At 34.1% G+C, this 17,443-nt stretch overlaps 1 protein-coding gene across 4 annotated transcripts in view; it reads left to right on the top strand.

Moving 5' to 3' along the window:
* Window positions 1–1,112: 1,112 nt before the first annotated feature.
* syk (spleen tyrosine kinase) overlaps window positions 1,113–17,443 on the top strand; it is a 60,428-nt gene continuing 44,097 nt past the window's right edge. For 2 of the 4 annotated variants that reach the window (XM_055209150.2, XM_055209148.2), the window contains exons 1-6: window positions 1,113–1,390; window positions 8,987–9,431; window positions 9,996–10,156; window positions 15,323–15,470; window positions 16,287–16,370; window positions 17,273–17,341. In XM_055209150.2, coding sequence (XP_055065125.1) covers window positions 9,030–9,431; window positions 9,996–10,156; window positions 15,323–15,470; window positions 16,287–16,370; window positions 17,273–17,341 — 864 coding nt within the window. In that variant the 5' untranslated portion in view covers window positions 1,113–1,390; window positions 8,987–9,029. The remainder of the gene's footprint in view (window positions 1,391–8,986; window positions 9,432–9,995; window positions 10,157–15,322; window positions 15,471–16,286; window positions 16,371–17,272; window positions 17,342–17,443) is intronic. The other 2 variants (XM_055209153.2, XM_055209151.2) reach the window with 2 other exon arrangements.

Genomic DNA, 17,443 nt, shown 5'->3' with positions numbered 1-17,443 from the left:
GACACATGTGCAGCAGGCACTTATTTTGTCAAAACACGTGATGCACATGGTTTACCTGACTTAACAAACACATATTTTGAAAACGCAATCAACACACATGACACTGCGAACACTTATTTTGAATTAGCGCCCCTCGGAAGAGCAGTCACGAGCCGCCACTGTTAAAGACATGTATTGTTTTTGTTGTCAGAAATAAACTATTATAAAATGACACTGTTGTTATTAATTCTTGGCAGAGTTTACCAGAAGATATGTTTGTTCCATGAAAGCCGTTTGGTTATGTTGTTACTGCTGATACCATCTTTGCTATGCTATATTATAACTGTACTACAAAGTTTTTACCAACACCATATTCATTGATTAACATTGATAAGTTACTTATTGTTCACCTCACTCATTAGCAAAATGCTTGATAGATTTTGACCTTTCTGCAAAATATTTGGCTGTTTTTTATTTGTTATTTGTAGTTTTTATTTGAGTTTGTTATTCTTTTGATAGAAAACTAATACAGTAGCAATATGGCAGTACCTAAAAATGTTTATTGCATAAGACAGAAAGACAAAATAGCACCATCATTTTTGACAGACTTTGTCATGATAAACATAATGTCATTAAAAATATAACACAGAACGTTTTGAACAGAAGTGAACAAAGGTGGGAGAGTGTGCAGTGCACAGTGACTGGTATCGCATCATGGTTCAGCTCATTGAACTGTAAAACACACCTGCTGTTCTTGGTTTACTGGTTATAAACGTCAGGAAAAAAACATGCTGTTATAATTACATGTTTATGTTAGCTAAAATTGTAGTTTGTGAAATATTTTAAAGGTTTTTGCAGGTTTTGGATTTTATGCTACTGTGACAACTCTTTTTATCTCTTTTAGTGTGGAAGGGGTTCAAAACTTGTAGAGCAGTCGCCTTTAATGGGTTTTAGACTTTTTGAGACATGTGTATTCTATAGTGTCATATTTATTAATATTTGACATCTGGTCAAATGGTGTATTTTAAAACGACTCATTGCATTCAAAGACATCATACTTATACTATTATGTGTTTTTGTTCTCAGATAGAGGGGAAGTCAAAGATAGGACAGAAAAAGTAATGAAGGAAGTAGGCAGAAGTTTCTTTAAATGAGGAAGTTTACAAATAGTTCCATATACTTTTAAGGTTTGTGTCGGTGCAATGAATAAAACTTAAAAACGTGTGGAGCTTTAGTATATCACCATACCACAGTTTCGAACACAATTTAGAAAGTGTGTTCCTGATCTGGCAGCTTTCTTTGAACTATCCAGTACGTTTTTTGGCCATACCACATCCTGTTCAGCTAGACAACATTTGAACATGGTATGTAGTCGTTGCCTAAAGTGAGGGGAGTTTTACTAATTTGTAAGGTAAGAACATGTCTTTTTCTCTACATTTAATGTTTTAATGAAGATTTTAATGTCAAACTGTATCATTTTTAAACCCTTTACCACTAACACTGTAAGATTTTTTAGTTTAGGATAGACAATGAATGATAGCCTGATTACTGTCCGTACTAAACTTTATGAAATAAGTACTTTTATCACATATTGTATATATCTTTAGATATTTCATATTCATTAATTAAACAATTTATATAAACAATACAAAATATTTAAATTTCCATAATTGCAAGTCGTATGCGTATTTTTGCAAATATAATTGCATAAAATCATGTAAATCTTTAACATCATGTACATTACCATAAAATAAGTATTTGTTTAATTTCCTAGCATCACTTTGTTGTGGCATTATCTGATGTTTCTTGATGATTGTTTAGTTACTTTGAAGTCAATGTTGCAAAGCAGCTTAGTCTAAGCGTGTACTCACAATTCTTAAAAATATTTTTTTAAGTATTTAATTTAATTTAATTACTTTTTTATGTAATTAGTTTTTATTTAATTAGTTTATTTAATATTATGTGTCTATTTTACTGATTATATTTATCGATATATATTAGTAGTGACATGGGATTGTAATACATATGTAATACATACTATCATAAAAATGTATATTTACACAAATTAAATACATTTTATCTTAAAATTTAATATATACATTTAATTGTATTTTTAAATATATTTATACTACAAATTTATCTAAATACATATATAGACATTTTTAGAAATGTATGACAGCTTAAAGACCATAGTTATTTATTAACATCTAATATTTTTTGAAAGATACCTTTTCTATATCTATTTATATTAACTTTATATAGGAATCAAAAATATCAGGACATCCTTTTGGCTTAATAACATACTAAAACATCACCCAATTGTTAATATCACAAAACCTCTTTTGCAATAACAATTTGTTAAAGCCATGGCCCTGCTTTTTGATTTCTGTTAAAGAATGCTGCAACCACAGTAGTATTGCAAAAATCCCATTTTGCTGAAACTTTATAAAAACGTTTGTGCTTAAATCGTGTGCATTCTTACGCTGACGATCTCTTTTTGATATATGAATCTACTTTTATCTTTCATGTGTTAACTTGTTTGTATTTGAGTTAGGTGCACTCTTAAAAATAAGGTACTTCACAAATCACGATGCCATACAAAAAACATTTCTAGCTATATGGTATAAAGAACATTTAATTTCAGAACAACCTTTCTGTTTATTAAAAAAAGTTTTTTGTAGTAAAAACATTATGAAAGAAATTGTTTTTTAGAACTTTTTACTTTTTACTTGGCATTGCTGTGAAAAACATTTTAAGCACTTTTTTAATAATGTAATTTGAGCTGTTATTTGTTTCTATTGGAACTTTAATTGCTGTTTCAAACAAATCATTAATATTATGAATATTTTCACTGAAACATGCTGGACAAATTTGTTTTATTATTTTATACAGTAATGTACTGCTTTTATTTTTTTCTCATTTAAGATAAGTATGTATGATATTTGCTTATGTAATCAGAAAATAGATGATGCTTTGATTTTCTTTGACAAAATATTATATCAAGGTCTTTTAACAAGGAATTTTAAAGTTTGTTTGTCAATTAATAGGAAAATAGATACTCAGAAACGTTTTTAAATGATTAATGTTTTGTTAGAGTTTCTTTCCATTGTAAAAAAAACCTTCAATCAACTACACATAATTTAGAGATTTCTTTCAGTCTGGCTTTGTATATAGGTTATTTAGTCAAGTACGTGCTTGAAAGTCCCAAAGAACACACTGTCTTTAATTTACAGATAAGTTTGAATATGAATGCAAAAGAGTTGACCACTTCCTCTTTATGCATGTAAGTTTATGTGGTGCAGGTTCTTTTGGCTATTTACTGTTCACTTATATTTTAGTTGCTGCAACATGATATTAATGTAATGAATACAAATATGCTGAAAAAACTTGTGGACATAATTGAATTAAGTTTTCTTAAAATGAAATAAAAATTTAATTAAATCATGTTAAACTGGTGTACATAATTGAATTACGTAGATCCAACAACTTAAGAACTTACTTATGTGCAGCTGGTGTTTTCGTTAGTGTATATTGTAATTATGTTAATTGCTTTTTGGTTGTTTTAATTGATAAGTTGGACTGGAAAATTGGACAGCAGTACATATGCTATTTTAATTTTAAATGCAAACGTTTATCCTTCTACTAATACAATTAGCATTTAAATATCAAAAAACTGTTTTATTATTCTTGATTTCAATTAAACATGATGGAGTGTATATGTTTTTATGTTTATTTTTATAATTTTGTAAACTGCCTTTTAAATTAAGAAACAGTCGTTTCCACAGCATTATGTCATTGTAGATGCTGTTGACTTAAGTCTTGACATTGCATCTATACATGTGCCGTAAGCCTTTTAAGAGTGTTTAAAATGATTATATAGATTGTATTATTGGACACACACAGGTTGTTGCGGTTACGTGTCTGGGTGGAACTTAATATCCGGTCTATTATTTTTTAATGGTCTGATTAGTTGCTTAACTGATCTCTGGAAGAAGTATCTTGTTGAAAATAAAAATGTTTTGGTTTCCTAAAGACGAGGAGAGATGGCGATCATGGTCACCGCTATGTGAAAGGAGGATTGGCAGTCGATCTGTACACTGAAAGAAAGGATTAATTGAATTGAATCAGTTTTTTTGGGGTGGGTGGTTGCAATCGGTTTGTTTAAGCTACATTTAAACAAAAGTTTTATATTTCATTTTACTTTACTAATCTTTTTTGTTTAAATGTAGCTTAAATGGGTTGATTGCAACCACTTGCCTTGAGAAAGATTATTGAATTCAATGAATCATTTTTTTCAGTGTAGTTAACATTGTATACATTATATAGTACACATTTTACACAGTAACGTTAGTTAAACGGAAGTTAAATTTGTTTCACAAAAGTTGTTTGTTAAGTTGTTACTGCTAAAACCGTCTATACATCTACACATGTTGGGCCAGTTAGTCTCTATAGCATGCAGTTTTTTGAAATCATTTTGCAATTGGTTTAAATCCCCATCAAATCAAACTGACAATTCTAATTTTTCAGTGGAATTTTGCAGTGTTCATTATTAAACAATTAATCCATAAGGGTCTTTAATTTATAAAAAAAAATAATGTGCCCCCATAAACTTAAAAATCTGAAAACACACATCCGTCCTCTTTTGACGATCCTTCTCAGATGACTCCGTCTTAGGCAAAGCATCCACTAACCCCAACCCCTTCAACTGTCAGTCTGCTTTGAGTTCCATTTCGTACTCTTTTGGCGATCCTTCTCAATCAACTCAATCTTAGGCAAAGCATCCACTAACCCCAAAACCTTCAACTGTCAGTCTGCTTTGAGTTACATTTCTAAAAGATTCACTAACTTTTCACTATCCAATCATTTTATTGTGGAAAACACAATCCATGCACACTTTTTTTCTTATCTGATAATCTGTTTCACTCTGAAATACATAACAATACGGGAGTAAATGCAACTTTTTATAAAGTTTTAAAAATACTTATTATCATTTTGGTGAAAGGTACAGCGGGGATGTGAGGAATGTCCAAAATGCCAACAAAACAAAACCTTTTCTTAATCCCTTCTAAAGACATAACTTAAGATCACATAGGAAGTATCATTCTCTTTTCTGCTTAAATTAAATAATTATTAAATTAATTACTTAAAGGTCACATAACACACATCTGCTAATCTCTTGTTAATCTTGAATACCTAGTATAGGGGTTATTCGATCTACGTCATCTGCCATATTGTTGACATATAACTGTCAGTCTGTCACTTGACAAGTGAGGCAGCGTGGGTATTATGCATGGTATTATCGGTGTAATTTTTTTAAAACCGTGTGATGGTGTGTGGTGTAATACACGGATGTTCTAACAACAGCAAAAAGAACCCCGGAATTAGTTTTTATGCGATACCGACTGTCAGAAAACATGAAAGGAAGGAGACAGAGGAGTTGAACCAGCGAAGGAGAGACTCCCAACAGCAAAGTCTGTCCCCATCATTTTACCATAGGTAACGTTAGGGGTATATGCCTCACAGCCAAGTCTGTCCCCATAATTTGATCACATATGGTTAGCTGTAAGCAGTGGCTGAAACTGCTCTTTCAAATAAGCTGCCATAAATTGAGACAGTTATTAAATTAGTATTAATAAATATATGAACATAATAATAGGTCTGGCATTGATACTAGGTAGGGAATTAAGGGGCGTTCACATTATAACGATAACTATAAAAAATATAGTTTTGAAAATCGTTTTATATTAAACATAATAGCGGAGCTCACACCAAAACTATAACGATACAGATACAATTAACGACATCATTGGGATCACTTTCTGAGCGATTTTTCCCACCTGATGAAGGATAAACCATTGATAGCATTAAAATCTATTTGAACTTCAAGTGCACAAGCACTTATAATGACAGTGAAGCTCATTGCTGAGGTCTATAACATTAGATTTCCTCCAGTTGCTGTGAAAATTGACTACGTAATGCTTTTTAATCTATTACATTAACTAACTGTTATGCCAAAAGGTAAGAGATTACACAAACTATTAGATTCACTGTTTAGAGTTACGTAAAACGCAGGGTGTTGAGGACATCTGCAAAAGTTTTTATTACAAGCAATATTAAAGGCAAGTGATTTGCGCGAGTGCCGTGAGCGAATTAGCATAAACGTATTGTTTGGTGATGTGGACGATAATATAGTTATCGTTATAGTTATCGTTATAATGTGAACGGTCCTTCAGTGCTTGTATGATGAATGCGGATACTGTATGAACGATATAGTTATAAATATCCGGATAAGTTACGGCTGGCAATAAGGACGGATCTTTACTTAAGGCTATTGGGTCTATTTGATATGGTTCCACAATAATCAAGCTCATCTTCTTTAATACAGACGAGATGAAGCCATTAGGCTACTGCTCCCCTCGACTCAAATCTACGTGCGGCTAGGAGCAGGACAGATGTCATGTCAACAAGATGGCCGCGGTTAGCGACTTCCGGTGTTTGCGAATATGCCCTATAGTATTGCATCCAGTGGCGGCTGGTGCTAAAAAAAATTGGGGGGCATAAACAAACACAAAATCAAACTTTTACTGTAGTAATGCGGGACTTTAAATAGCCATTTATCAGATGATGAATATAATTAGTGCTTAGCTAAAATGATGAAAATGTTACAGTTGAAGTCAACTGTTAAAGCACAAAATAAATGTAGCTACTATGAATCTGTAATGAACTAATCAAGGTAATCATTAATTCACACACACGCACACACACACACACATTCTGGTTTCCATGTTTTGTGGGGACATTCAATAGACGTAATGCATTTTATACCGTACAAACTGTATATTCTATTCCCCTTACCTACCCCATTTCCTAACCCCAACCATCACAGAAACCTTTCTCCTACTTCACATTTTCAAGAAACATCATTCTGTTTGATTTATAAGCTTGTTTCCTCATGGGGACATCAAAATGTCCCCACAAGGTCACAAAAACACCAGTATTCCTATCTTTGTGGGGACAATTGGTCCCCACAACGTGATAATTACCAGGTACACACACACACACACACACACACACACACACACAGACACTAGGCGATATACTTTTTCAATCTCCGTCATTTTTTGATGAAGATTCATTTATTCAATTATTATTATCCGCCATTTCGTGTTTTAATTGTTTTTGTTTACGTGTCCATTTATTTGTGAAGATAACAGATAAACGGAGACCGTGCATCACTATACGTTTTCAACATCACATGAAGCAGATGAATTAATGTTTTTTTCTCACAGTGACAGCAGAGAGGATAAAACACGCAAACTTTATGCTGAACAGGCACATATCAAATAACAAAATACTACTGCGATTAAAATATCAATAAACGTGTAAAAATCTGAATTGAACTAAACTTATCTGAAACCATCTTGTGTAATAAATGCATGAAGGCAGATTAATGCAGACTCTTGTCATTAGATTTTGTGTCTTTACCTTAGACAGGCGTCTTGTTGCAGCGCTCCTGTAGTGTTTAACTTTAGCAGCGATGCGCAGACCAATCAGTGTATAACATCAAAATATCGCGAGAATGTTTATAAACCAGGGCGTCATTTAAGCAACACACTGCCACCAACTGGACATGACTAGGAATTACATTTAAGCAAGATGTTTGGGCAAATTCAGAATTTTATATTTTCCTGCTTAAAAACTTTTTTCGTCAAAGACTTTTCGGTTAATGCGACCGCAAAAACAAACAAAAAGAGAAACTAAGTTGCCTAATCACAAGCTCGTACGTTTCTTTTTGCTTTAATAGCACAAGCACATTTTTCCCTCACAACAGACTAACTTACAGTCCAACAGCTCATTCTGCACGGTTCTTGAAGTTCTCTTAAACACAGTGGTTTTCTTGTGGGTGCTTTTTTAAACTCTATAACAACAAAACTCTAACAACAAAGCTGACCAAGCCACGGAATATACCGGATTATATGAGCTTTCACTCTCATTATCCACGCAATGGCAGCCGTAATGCACCACATTTCATTTAGTATTCAGACTTTAAAACAGCAAACAGGAAAAAATAAAACTCAAGAACTTACATGATATCCAGCTAGCCAACTCGCTTTGCCATGAGAAGTGGTGAAGCACACTTCATTTGACTCTGTTGGTCGATCTGGTCAAAGCTTTTTAATCCTTTATTTATTCATCAATTAAATGCCTTGTAGAGGGTGATTTTGTAAGGATAAAATCATATTTTCCTTCATCTCAAAATATTTCACTTGCTTTCACTGATCAGTAGCCTACTGTAGCTAACACACCAATCTGCAACGTGGTTATGAGACTCTGAGAACGATCCAATCACATGAGGTCAAAAAAATTAAAAACAATAATGATTTGCTTACAACATAAGTGGGAGGGTTTGGGGCACACAGTCTTGCGCCCCAGGGCGGATCCAAAACCAGCCAATTAGAGCTCAGCCTCAGGTCACATGTTTTTACCCTTTTTACTGACCTACATTGACACTCATTAGTGGTGCGCCCCAGACACACAAACATGACACAGACACAACAAACTCAGTTTTGATTTTTTTTTATGAATTATAACTTGACTAACAGTGAAATAGTGCAGCTAAATGATTTTATTTTGTATTAATTTGCACTATATATTTAACTTTTTGGTAACATGTTAAAGTAGCTTTCCTCTCTGGCCAACTTTAAGGGGCAGCGCCCCCCGTGCCCCCTACTGTCCAGCCACCACTGATTGCATCCTTCATATAATCGAAGAGTCTTTAGACCCCGTGTACACGGTTTACTAATTCATGACCTAGGGAGCTAGAGAACTGATTGAAACACAAGGCTAATCTTTCTCTTCAGGCCCATGCAAAGCAAACTGACAACTAGAATTGATATGACCAGTTTAAGTTATTAATTTTAAATTATTTACAGATGGGTATGGGTTTCAAGTTTCTCATACATTTAAAAAAAATGTAATGCATTATATGTACATTTTCCTTTTTCAGGTTATTAGTAAGTGTCTAAACTTCTACTGAAGGTTGAACAGATATGGAAGATAGGGTGCAGACTCTGCCCTTTTTCTTTGGCAACATCACCCGAGAGGAAGCTGAGGAACACCTGCGACATGGGGGAGCAGGAGATGGTCTTTACCTGCTACGCCAGAGCCGTAGTTACCTTGGTGGCTATGTCCTGTCAGTGTCCTACGGCCGCCAGTACTATCACTACACCATAGAGAGAGAGCTTAATGAGACATATGCAATTGCAGGGGGCAAATCACACAGAACCCCAATAGATGTAATTGACTTTCACTCACAGGAGTCCGATGGGCTTATCTGTTTGCTTAAGAAGCCCTTTAACCGGCCACGAGGCATAGAACCTAAAGTTGGACCCTTTGAAGACCTGAAAGAACAACTCATCAGACAGTATGTCAAACAAACCTGGAACCTGCAGGTTAGTGCTAGTTTAAAACTTTTCCAAAGGAGAATTTGATTGCCCATAGGTTAAAGCAGGAGTGTTCAATCCTGTTCTCCTCCAACCATAAACAAGTGCAAGTAATAAAAAAATAATAATAAAACAATCATTAAATATAACTGGTGGCAGCAGTTATTGGGGTTCAAGCCCTTCAAGTGTTGCAATCAGAAATTAAAAATTATTTTTTGGCAATTTCAGGTAATATAACAATCATAACACTATCATCACAACATCTGACCATGCTTTAAAATCACAAGATGAATGAGTTTACCTAATTTCGTGATTATCTATCCAAATTCAAATTACGTTACTACACTTGTTTTGAATGCCTAGATTGCAAATTTTGTATAACTTAACTGTATAAGATCAAACACAATCTTGAACATTTAACAAAGATTTTGACAAATTTGCCATTTTTGTTTTCTTGACGTTTTAATAACTGTAAACTACGCAATTCAGATTTTAATACAGTTTTGACCACCCAGGTAAATTAAATAAGTGTAGTCCATTGTGTTTGTTAAGATTTTGTTGGTTTTGTCACAGGGCTCAGCCCTGGAACAGGCAATAATTAGCCAGAGGCCTCAGCTGGAGAAACTAATTGCCACAACTGCGCATGAAAAGATGCCATGGTTCCATGGCAAGATTGACCGTGAGGATTCAGAGCAGCGTTTGCTTAGGATCCCACACACTAATGGCAAATTTCTGTAAGTATCTTCTGTAGAGGGCTCATTATAGTTCTGCGTAGGTCCTACGGCATAGCCGTGATGTCATAGGCTGTACGTAAGTTTTTATGTATGGGACATTCTACCGAATTGGTGCAAATTGACACTTCAAAACTTCTTGAAAAAAGTGTGTTTTTTCCTGCAAGCTTTGTAGTCATAAACATAGTAGAACATCTAAGCAACACTAATCTACTGATTGGACACTTTAGTTTCCTAGCATGTTTTTATACAGTTTTGAAATGTTTTCTCGCTCCCAAAATTTGTCACTACCGAAACACAACAACATTTGATATAAAAATTAGGTTTTTAATAGCCTATTCTGATTTTCTTTACATTAATCTTCTAAATATATTTTTTACATTTTTTTAAAGACAGTGTCATGGTTATATTGATTAGAAATATTATTTTAACAAAACTATAAGAGTGGTTCATCAAATTAAATGCATTTGAAAGCAATATTTCTCTGTAATTGCCATACATGCACTGATAGAGTTTTCAAATTCAAGGATTCATTAGTTTAAATTTTTATCTAACTAAATAAAATTATGTCATCTTTTCTGATAACAAAACCTATTTTATTGTTTCAGAACATTATTTGTTTCAGTCGTAAAATCAAATGTTCGGTAGTGACGACCATATTGGATTGTCCATATTTTGTGTAAAAAAAGTAATTAGTTAGTCAAAAATGGTTGGCATTATGCAGTCAAAACATACAGCACAAAGAATATCTAAAGCACCACCATATAAAAGCACTTTGCACTGAAATTACGCTGAAGAGATGGCGGATAGTTCAGACCTTGAAGGGATGCAAGATGCTGTGTTGATTTTCACATCTCTTGAGAAAAAGATGACAATGTATGTCCATATAAAACTTCAGGCCCACAGTATAAACTACAGAATTTGGTGTGTGTGCACCCATGTCCATCTGTTATGTTGGTGTACACATGTGTGCCTGTTTTTCCATTAAACATTCTAACTTCTCTAAACCTCCTTAACTGATTCTCTTGTTGCTGAGTTTGACTTTTTTGAGTTTAAAGTAAACTTAATTTTTTATTTGATTTGAGGTAGGTTAAATAAATTTTTATATAAAAGAACTAGTGATAGATCGATATATTGGCCGATTTTTGCGAGTTTCATGTGTACTGGCATTGGCCGATTTGTGGCTGCTGTGTTCACAGAGTTTTTCTGGCATTATTTAAAGACAGAAATATCGTTTTTTAAGTTCAATAAATGTTACTTTTTTAAATTTAGACTTATAAAAATGACACGATGATGCCAAATGTTACAAGTAAACTGAGTGAGCAAAAGAAGTATCGGCTCAAGAAAATAGGCTCTCTCAGTCTGTCCGCTCTACTTTCATTTTCCGTAACTACTGTATAAATTAATCTGGCCTAGTTCATTTTATCTTAGTTTGTAGTCCTATCAAATCATGTACAACATTACAGAAATATGACTGACAAATTATTTGTACTGAAAAAGAATATATGTGCACTTGAAAGTTTCTATTTATTTATTAAAATAAAGAAATAAGTGTAATTTTGTCACTACCGAAACAATCACGTCAAAACCGAAACGTCAACAAATGTTTCGGTGGTGATGCTTTACGCTAACTTTGATCCTACTGCTAAGATGCTAATCAGTACATAGTCTCGACATTGAAACATGAGTAAAACCTAAATGACCCAGGGACGGATAATGGCGATGATGTGCCCTGGGCACGGATGTCTCAAAGGCCCCCTTTATCAATTTTTTGGGGAACAGCTTTGCACCTGTATGCACAGGGCTCAAATGTTGGTTCGCCTCTGCCTGTATGCCCCATCTTACAGGATTAACAATGGCACTAATACGCGGGGAGAGAATGCACACAATATTCTGCACTCAAAGTTAAATATTTTTGAACTCTCGGCGCTGAGTGCGGAAAACCCCCGAGTGCCGGTTTTCAGCGCGGAAAAAATCCGCTAGCTGCTTGCTTATTTGAAAAACGCTGTTTCCTTTGGAATCAATTGAAAACATGCACCGGCCGCGGGCGTAAAAGCTTTGTGTGTCCAGCCCCTTCGCTTAGAACAAAAAAGTTGGTTTAAATTTATCTTAGCTGAGGGGTATCTTTCTCGATTTCCTCTGAGAAAACGCTTCCACAACATCATCAAAATCCAGTTCCATCACAAGATAGCATTCAATGGCCATTAAAGACAGTGAATTTAGATGTCCTTAACACATTTTGCTTCTTAGTTCGTTTTTTACTCTTGCCATTAGAGAAAATGAACGTTCTCCTTTACAGTTGCTGACTGGCAGGGTGAGGAAAAGCTGTCCTTTTTTGTGCTTTCTTATCATTGATCCACTTGGTTGTGGTTTTAAACTCATTTTTGTTTTTGTTTTTGAGTAACTGTCTTCTACGCATGACTTTTATATTACGCAAAGCTTTTCACTTGCCTCTAGATGTCCCTCTCAACAGCGCAGCAATACATTAAAATTATTTATTTGATTTATTTACTAGTTAATACTTTGCAACTGCAAAAAATCACATTATTCCTCAATATTTAACATAATTTTACTGAAAATAAAATTAAAATATTTATTTGAAAAGAATAGACACAGTAAATTTGACAGGGCCCCCTGCTGGCCCAGTGCCCTGGGCAAGTGCCCAGTAGGCCCGTGCGTTAATCCATGCCTGAAATGACCAGCAGAAAAAATAAAAAAAACGTAATCATTGGAAATGTGTGATCGGTAGTGACATTCATTAATGTCACACACTAATTTCCAAACTTTTGATTACACTTACTTCAAAACTATGGGACTGATCTAATCACCATGTCACCACAAGGGAGAGAGGCACAGACAAAGTTTCTGGTTCAAAATGGAGGGGAGTGGCTTAAAGCATTACTATATTATTGACCAAACTATGCAATTTTTCGGTAGTGACGTGAAAATGCGGGACAGTGTTTTTTTTCCATGATTTTACATGATTTTTACCGAAAATATCCAATAAATCTATTTTTGGTTTTAATTAACAAAAGTATTCAAAATGATACTTCTTAAAACAATGATAAAAAAATTAAAAAAATTATTTCATATATTTTTTCCTATGGTGAAATTCAGACCTTGGGGTTTGGGAGAACCACCTCTCAATTGAAAGCACCATATAAATTATGATATTTTATATATAAAGCCTGCACCTACCTCAAACATTACTTTGGGTTTTGATTGCTATTTGCTTATATTTTTTTATTATCAAACATTTTCCTACATTAATGCTTTTTAAATTAGTTTTTTGGTTCCGGGACAGCAATTTGCACGAATTCGGTAGAATGGCCCATATATTTCTGTGTCATTGTCCGCGTTGACGTGCAAACACACATACTATGCAGTATCCATGTGTATAACCCAGCTAAGCAACGCAACAGCCAAAGAAGAAGCAGCTTGCTGTGTATGATTTGAGAACACCAGCAGTGATGGAGGTTGACTTTTGTCAAACAGTGACTTTTGTTGCAATTTGAGTTAAAACCACTCCTCAACTTGGCCAATCTTTGTTCTTACCCTGCGGAAATGTCTATGAAGGAATGCGACATAGATACTTTTGACATAACAGGAGGGGTTATAGTGCACCAATCACAATGACAGCGGTCCGCATAGAACAGACTCGTTGTTATATTTTTGGCGAGGTGTGAGTCAGGCTTCGCAGAGCTACGGAGAGCCTACACATAGCCTATGGCGTAGAACCTATGCATGAATAATAATAACAAGTTAGTCCAAATAAATTAAATAAATTAAATGTCAGGTGACAAAATTACACAATAGATGCTTCCTTAAAGAAAAGAATCGTTCAAAGATCTATGAACTTAATCTGTAAACTAAGACTAAACTAGAACAAATTTTATTAACTATTTCATTTTAATTATGTCTTAATACACACACACACACACACACATTCTGGTTTCCATGTTTTGTGGGGACATTCCATAGACGTAAATGCATTTTATACCGTACAAACTTTATATTCTATTCCCCTAACCTACCCCATTCCCTAACCCCAACCATCACAGAAAACTTTCTACTACTTCACATTTTCAAGAAACATCATTTTGTTTGATTTATAAGCTTGTTTCCTCATGGGGACATCAAAATGTCCCCACAAGGTCACAAAAACACTGGTATTCCTATCTTTGTGGGGACAATTGGTCCCCACAATGTGATAATTACCAGGTACACACACACACACACACACTCACACACACACAATTACTGTTTGTTGCTAGAGTTACATTAATATAAATGATGTAAAGTTTAAATTAAACTATCAATTACTTATGTCTGTGTACATGCACTCTAGATATTATACAATTTTAATTTAATGATACATTTGAAAACAGATTAAATGAAACACAATAAACTGCAAATGTCAGGCAGAACTTTTGGGCTGAACTGTCACTGCTCTAAAGTGAAAGAAACATGCTAAAGAAAGGCACATTGTGGTTTCCGTTGTGACACTGTTTCAGAGGACTTCCTGAAGTGACCAGAGACGCAGTGGGGAGGCGGAAATAAGAACAGGGCTGAGTGGGGGTAGTGCTCTTGCTTTAAATATAGTACTTACAACCAGCTTAAAGAAGGTGTATGCAATCTAGTCTACAGAAAATGGAAAAAAAGATAAAAGACAAGAATGCATTTATTGTTTTGCTTGTTTAAAATTGTGCCATTAACGTTCCAACTTTTTGGTTTGAATTATTATAGTAACACCAAATTTTTCTTATAAATATTTGCAAATTGTTTCAGAATTTTTACTTCACATCAATTTATTGATTATCCCTCTGTTACATAGTAAGAAGCAAGGTAAAAGCATACATATTTAAACAATTTCCTTTCACCTGCAACTGCAGTACTTGCTCTTTTGCTCGCCTGTTTAATAATGAATTATGCATGAGGATTTATTTCATAGCTCAAAAATAAAATTGATTTAAATTATGATATGTTTTGATGTTTTTTTTCTATTTGCTTATTTGTCAGCTTAGATTAACTACATCTGCACACCATCCTCTCGGTCTGGTCTGTTTCCCAGACCATTTAAGGAGTTTATCAAAGAGTACAATGCTGCAAATATTGCTGTAACATTTCTCCATGTAACATTTACTTTATAATTTTATCCCCTTCTGACAGAATAAGAGAGAGGGAGACCAATGCTAAATTGGTGTCCTATGCACTGTGTCTCCTCCATAATAACCAAGTCATGCACTATCGTATTGATAAGGACAAGGCTGGAAAACTCTCCATTCCTGATGGCAAAAAGTTTGACACACTTTGGCAGGTAATTAAAACCTGATATTATATCACCCTTGCCATGTATTTTGCAAAAAGATAATATCCTAGTTAACTACACTGACAAATATAATCAATATCGTGTAGCTTAGATTTGTATTTCCTGGTTGGGGGTGCATGGTTACATCATGACACACTTCATCAAAGGTTGAATTTGGCTTAATTCTACATTACATTAAAACATTTGTTAGCTGTGGTTGACTTAAACTGTTTGTCATAACTGTAACTAGCAAAACAGTGTTGTTTAAAGACTTATAGATTATATGTAAAGTGAGATTGTCTGGTCATTGTTAATCAATAACTGTAGGTAAAGCATCACAATACTGTTTTTTGTTCTCTGTGCTGGACTTTTGAAGGTATGTTGATTGTCTTCTAGTATTCAAAGAAACAGGAAGTTGCTGGTGTTAAAAATGTTTAGTTAATGCAATGGTACTTTAGGGGATTATTTGTAAATAATATGCTTTCACCTAAAAATGCACACTATTTAATGCTTGCTGTTTATATATCATATGTTATCAATATTCTTAGCCGTTGAATTTTTATGCAACAAAGATTCATGACATTACATTGTGTATCACTTTACTGATGTATTACTTCACTGTTATGTAAAAATCATTGACATTTGCGCAACAAATGTTTGCTTTCCTTTTATTCTATGTCTGCTCCTTGCTACATACACAACATATATGAAACAGGCTGCCTCAAAACTTAACCAACAGTATATATGCAAATACACAATAGAAACAAATAGGCAATTGTGACAAGAATATTACTTCAGAATATGACTGTCTGTTGTCTACAATAGCTAGTGGAGCACTATTCTTACAAGCCCGACGGCCTGCTCAGAGTGCTCACTGAGTCTTGTCCGAGACCATCACATTTTTCAGAGGTAAGCACTTTTACATTTATACTCCAACATACCAGTCTGAGTGTGCTCTAATATGTGGTTGTGTGAGCATGCATTTATGTTAAGAAATTGCAGGCGAACATTCAGATGTTATCACAGACAATACGCATGTCGGACGAAATGCTTTCAGACATTTTTTTGTATCGGTAAAGCATTCTTGGATGCACTTTTAAATTGTTTAATAATTAAGTAAATATTTGGAACATATGCAGTTTGTGTTATATATTATTAGATATCTATATTTGTTTTATTCCCATTTTTGTTAACTTGTTAATTTAAATAAATATTGATCTGTTATTTGATATTCTGTTGCAAACCTGGGTCTTAAATCAAAAATATTTGACTTTAGACTATCATGTCGTTTAACACAAGGGCCATGAAAATATAGACCGTTTCGAATAATGTGGACAACACTGGTCCAGAAACACTTCCTGTTACAGTTTGTAACAGTATTTTTTATTTCACATATATCATTACCTTTAAGATGTTTGTTTAACTTAAGTTAATTCAGTTCTATATGTTCTGTTGGTTTATTTTGTCCCAATGTTTATCTAGTGTTAAAAAACTGAAACAGGAAGTGCTTCTGGACCAGTGTTGTTAACATCTTTTGAAATGGTCTATGTCATGTAATGGTTGTTACATGTATCATAAATTGATTTAATAAATCTCTGAGCTTTTCAGTGGTGGATAAACAGTATAATATTGTATTTAAATATTTTCTTAAATTATTAATGTAATATGTTTGTGTTTAACTGATTAACTGCTGCTGTTATAATACTTAAAGCAATTATAATGGGTTATGGCTCTATAGCACTAAGCATTAGTATCAAATAGTGTAGGATCCTGGAGAATAACCTTATGCTCTTTAAAATTGTGGTTTCTAGCGAGGTGCCACAGGTGGGATTCTCTCCAGAATCAAATCGTACTCCTTCCCCAAACCTGGCCAAAAAAAGGTGCACTAACACGCCCCTCTCTTCTCCTGTTTCCCCCACTGGCAGTGGTAGGACAGCCGCCTTGCTTGCGTGTGATTTGTGCTTCTAATTTCACTTGTGGGA

The sequence above is a fragment of the Misgurnus anguillicaudatus genome, chromosome 12 (genome assembly GCF_027580225.2).
Source record: "Misgurnus anguillicaudatus chromosome 12, ASM2758022v2, whole genome shotgun sequence".
Classification (NCBI taxonomy): Eukaryota; Metazoa; Chordata; class Actinopteri; order Cypriniformes; family Cobitidae; genus Misgurnus; species Misgurnus anguillicaudatus.
Note: the sequence above shows the minus strand (reverse complement) of the source record. Positions and strands in the feature narration are given on the sequence as shown.